General features: G+C 35.6%; 1 protein-coding gene across 1 annotated transcript; it reads right to left on the bottom strand.

Moving 5' to 3' along the window:
* Positions 1 to 1,037: 1,037 nt before the first annotated feature.
* LOC129223190 (uncharacterized) lies at positions 1,038 to 4,202 on the bottom strand. The gene has a single exon (XM_054857756.1). It carries the CDS (start codon positions 4,200 to 4,202, stop codon positions 1,038 to 1,040), a length of 3,165 nt encoding a protein of 1,054 aa, XP_054713731.1.

Raw genomic sequence — 4,202 nt, 5'->3', positions numbered from 1 at the left:
ATAATTTTCTTTTATCACAAAAAATTTATCCTATATAACACATAAGTTAACATCAGACCTATTGTATTACGATACATTGAAATTATCATTTAAATTTCTGACTCAAAAGAAAAGCGTGGGCGCCTTATCATAAAGTTATCGAAAATATTTTTGATTATCTTATAAGGATAATTAATAAGTATATGCGAACATTAAAATTCAATTTTCAATCGACTACTATTTATTGTTCATATTACTAAACTTACGTGTCAATAACCACTGTACCTTGCAATAAGTTTCTCTTTACAAGTGGAAACATTTTTTTAAAATCAGACATTAAAAATTAGTAAAAAATTTACACTTATGATACTTCAGAGCCGTAATATAATAAAAATTAATTTAGTTATTTATTATAATGCTGGTGTGTGTATTTATAACACTCTTAATATTTTTATTGTAGTTTTATATGAATCTTGATCCATATTAATGATTTAATCTTCAATTCAATGTTTATGTTTTAATTTTTAATGTGATTTTTTTATAATTCTATTCTAATTTTCTTAAGTCTAATATAATAAATTAATGCATACCAATTTATTTCTTTAAATTTAATTCATCTGGTAATAATTGCTTTTCCATGTGTATGATGTTAAATTTTTAATTTTCATTAGTATAAAACGGGTTATACGGCGCCCACGCTTTTCTTTTTAGTCAGAAATTTAAATGATAATTTCAATGTATCGTAATACAATAGGTCTGATGTTAACTTATGTGTTATATAGGATAAATTTTTTGTGATAAAAGAAAATTATTTTCCACTTTTTAGTTCATTTTTTTGAATGAAAAAAAGAAAAGCATGTTTTTAAAATTTTTTTTATTATTTTTATTTTCTACTTTTTAGTTTTAATTACAAAATACCAATATTTCTAGTATATCACATGACTAGACACATGCAAAATGCTACTTTTTCCACACCACTTGAGAGGTAAATAGTCAGAAACGTTTTTTTTTTTTTTTTAATTGTGGTTTGCCCAGTAGGTCTAGTCCACATTGAAAATTCAAGCATTTTTGACAGTACTATTTCGTATTCTTTCATCATTTTCACTGTACCTCCGCATTCTCTCCATTTCCACAAGAGCATCATTATTGCAAGGCTTCTTGCCAGTTAATTTTGTGCAGTCGAGCTCTTCTATCCGGAGTCCAGCAAGAGATCTTACTCTGCTCAAGCTTACGTACGCTTGTCCTTCAGCAAATAGTTTATTTCCAAGATAGACAACTGCATAGTCCACAGTACTTCCCTGCATTTTATGTACAGTTGAAGCCCACGACAAAATCAACGGCAACATTCGCCTTTCAGCAGTTCCATAACTGTATAAAGCTGGAAATTGAATGGATTTCGGCTCGATTTTGTGTATGCCGTCTTTACCGAAATTGATGAGAACAGATGGTATGTCCTCGGCATACACTTGAGCTCTGCGAAAATATGGCCAAACAATCTCTTTTACAAATCCTATAGCTCCATTAACAAGACCTTTGGTGACGTCAATATTGACTCTTAACGTAACCTTAGCTCCTACGAAAATTTCTAATTCTCGCGGTAAACCTCCGGTCTTGTTAATGTCTTTTGAAATGATGCTATCGATACTTGTATTTTCGTTGAGTTTTTTTGTTGCATCGATTAGTTGATCTTGGGCACGAATTTTGTAGATACTAGTATTTTTGCTCCTGAAATACTGGAGAACTCGATTGTTATGTTCATCTACCTGCTTGTTAGTTGGGTAGATTCTTAAGGCTCTTTCAATGGAAAACTCTCCATCCATATCAGAACTTTCTCTCTCAAGTAAAACAGCCATATGCTGTGCCGAGAGTTCACCAATTCTAAGAGCATTTAAGAGGTCAACGAACAACATGTCTCCTTGCTGTCTCATATTGTCCACCAATTCTACCAAAGAAAAAAGTTTCCATAAGTCAGTAGCAGGAATCATGTGCTCGGGCTGTTGGAATATTTGTCTTCCTCTCACAGGTGGAAGCTGCATTAGATCACCAAATACTAGAATGTTAAGGCCACCAAAAAAATTGTCAGTGTTCTTTAATTGCCTCAAACGCGAGTCAATCATGCTTAGCATCTCGTACGGTACCATGGATATTTCATCAATGAAGAAGAATTCAATGTCTGTCCAAAGTCGACGCATAGTTTGGAGAAATATTCCAGTTAGTAAAGGCATTTCCACAATACGACCATCTTTTTGAACTGGTAATTTCAACGAGTTGTGTAATGTGGATCCTCCAACCAATCGTGCAGCTACACCTGTTAAAGCACATACTTTGACTACTGGCTTGGCGTAACATCGGTTGACTTGATTTTTCAGTAGATTGAAAAGAAATGTTTTTCCAGTGCCAGCTTGGCCAGTGATGAAAAGTCTTTCTCGGTGTTGGCTGCCACCCAATTGGTCTTGAATACTTGATGTAATGTACTTGAATATGTCTTTTTGACGCAAGTTCATTGCTTGGACTGCATTTTGAAATTGAATGTCGTCCATTATTTGTTGTTCTAAAACTTCTTCGTCAACGTCTTCCTGCAATTCAAGCGGTTCTGCATCGAGTATATCGAATGCGTGAGCTTGGTTAAAGGCATTCTCCAGTTGTCTATCTCGTTCTCGATATTCTTCCATTTGCTCGCTGTTTCTTTTTAAAGCCTCTTCTCGAGCAAGAAAGGCTTCTTTTGAAGAATTAAATCCTTCAAGTAGTTCTTGCTCCGAGCGGTAGGGCATGTATTGCAGAAGAAGACTATAGTAAAAATTCTCCGGATCAGTGGAGGCAACGAAGTATGGAACTCTTACAACAGCAGTTACATTTCTTATTTCTATTTTACAATTGTCCATCAAAGTAATCAATTCTTTTTTTTTTCTCTTATGGGGAACATTATCATTATAAACGTCAATGTCAATACTCTCCTCAACAAATTCTTTGCTTTGTGGTTTCGCGTAATATGGTTTAAATTTCATGGCGAATTCCATCAAGGTCATGTTCGCAAAGTTGAAATTTTGATGCTCCAGAGGTCTTTTTTCGTATCTATCAAAGATGTTTGCGCACAGTCCGGTGTTATCTCCCGCTTCGTTGAATTTTAATACTCTGTATCTTTGCTCGGGTTTTCTGGTGTTGAGGAAAACACATTGTCTTGAACTGTCTCGTAAATTTAAATGGCAGAGTCTAAAAACACACTCGCATGCCGAAACTTGTCGCTCACTCATTAGACGCATACATATTTTGAAAAATTTGCGAGAAATATTTGTCTCATCTGGGCGGATTTGTTGAATCGCCTGTGCAATGCTGGAATTTAACTGTGTGGGTTCGGACTTGGATATGTACTTAGCGACGTAATATGCTATAGATTCATTAGAGCCACATGGTTGAATATCCATGTTGCCCTTCCATATCAAAAGAAGTGACTTATTATAGTTATTCACATAACTCTCTTTGGGTCGGCGTTTCAAGAGGCAAATTCTTCCACCGTTACGAATGAACTCATCTGATGTATGAGCGATGATGCGTGTTTCAGTGCAAACTTTTCTGGGAAAGTTGAATCGGCAGGTATCAGAGTTATTTTTCTCACACGTATGCGTATGATGATGTATTTGGCACTTTTTGACGATCTCATAAAGTTCATCGTGAACGGGGGGTAATTCACAGGTCAGAACTTCGTCAAGTTTTAGGATTCCTTCAGGTGTTTCGAACGAAGGATGATTTTCAATCCAAATAATCATGTGCAGATGGGGACTGCCACGATTTTGGAACTCAACGCGCCACCAGAAGTCATTTACTTTGCCACCCAAGATTTTATTGTTGCGGAGGATTAACTTCATGAGAGCATTTACTCTGACCATAAAATGACGACTAACAATCACTGGATATTGTTCTATAAGGCGCTGTGTCGATATAATGTCCAAGTCATTTGGATCTTCGTCGGAGCGATCGTCGACAATCAACAACGCCTTTTTCATGTCAGTCCAATGCAAATCATTACAGCTGAAGGTGACAAAGTAAGTTGGTGGCCCCAGACATTTAATCTGGGCTACGAGTTCATTTAAAGCCCCTCTCCAATAGGCTGCAGAACCTCTCAAATTTCTTAAATACAAATGAACGTCTTCGATCATGCCATCTTGTCCATGAATTTTTTTAGTACAAGCAGATATGGTAGATTTAACTCGTTCATATTCGAACAT

The sequence above is a fragment of the Uloborus diversus genome, chromosome 5 (assembly GCF_026930045.1).
Source record: "Uloborus diversus isolate 005 chromosome 5, Udiv.v.3.1, whole genome shotgun sequence".
Lineage (NCBI taxonomy): Eukaryota > Metazoa > Arthropoda > Arachnida > Araneae > Uloboridae > Uloborus > Uloborus diversus.
The sequence above is the reverse complement of the archived record's forward strand: the minus strand, read 5'-3'. Positions and strand labels throughout refer to the sequence as shown.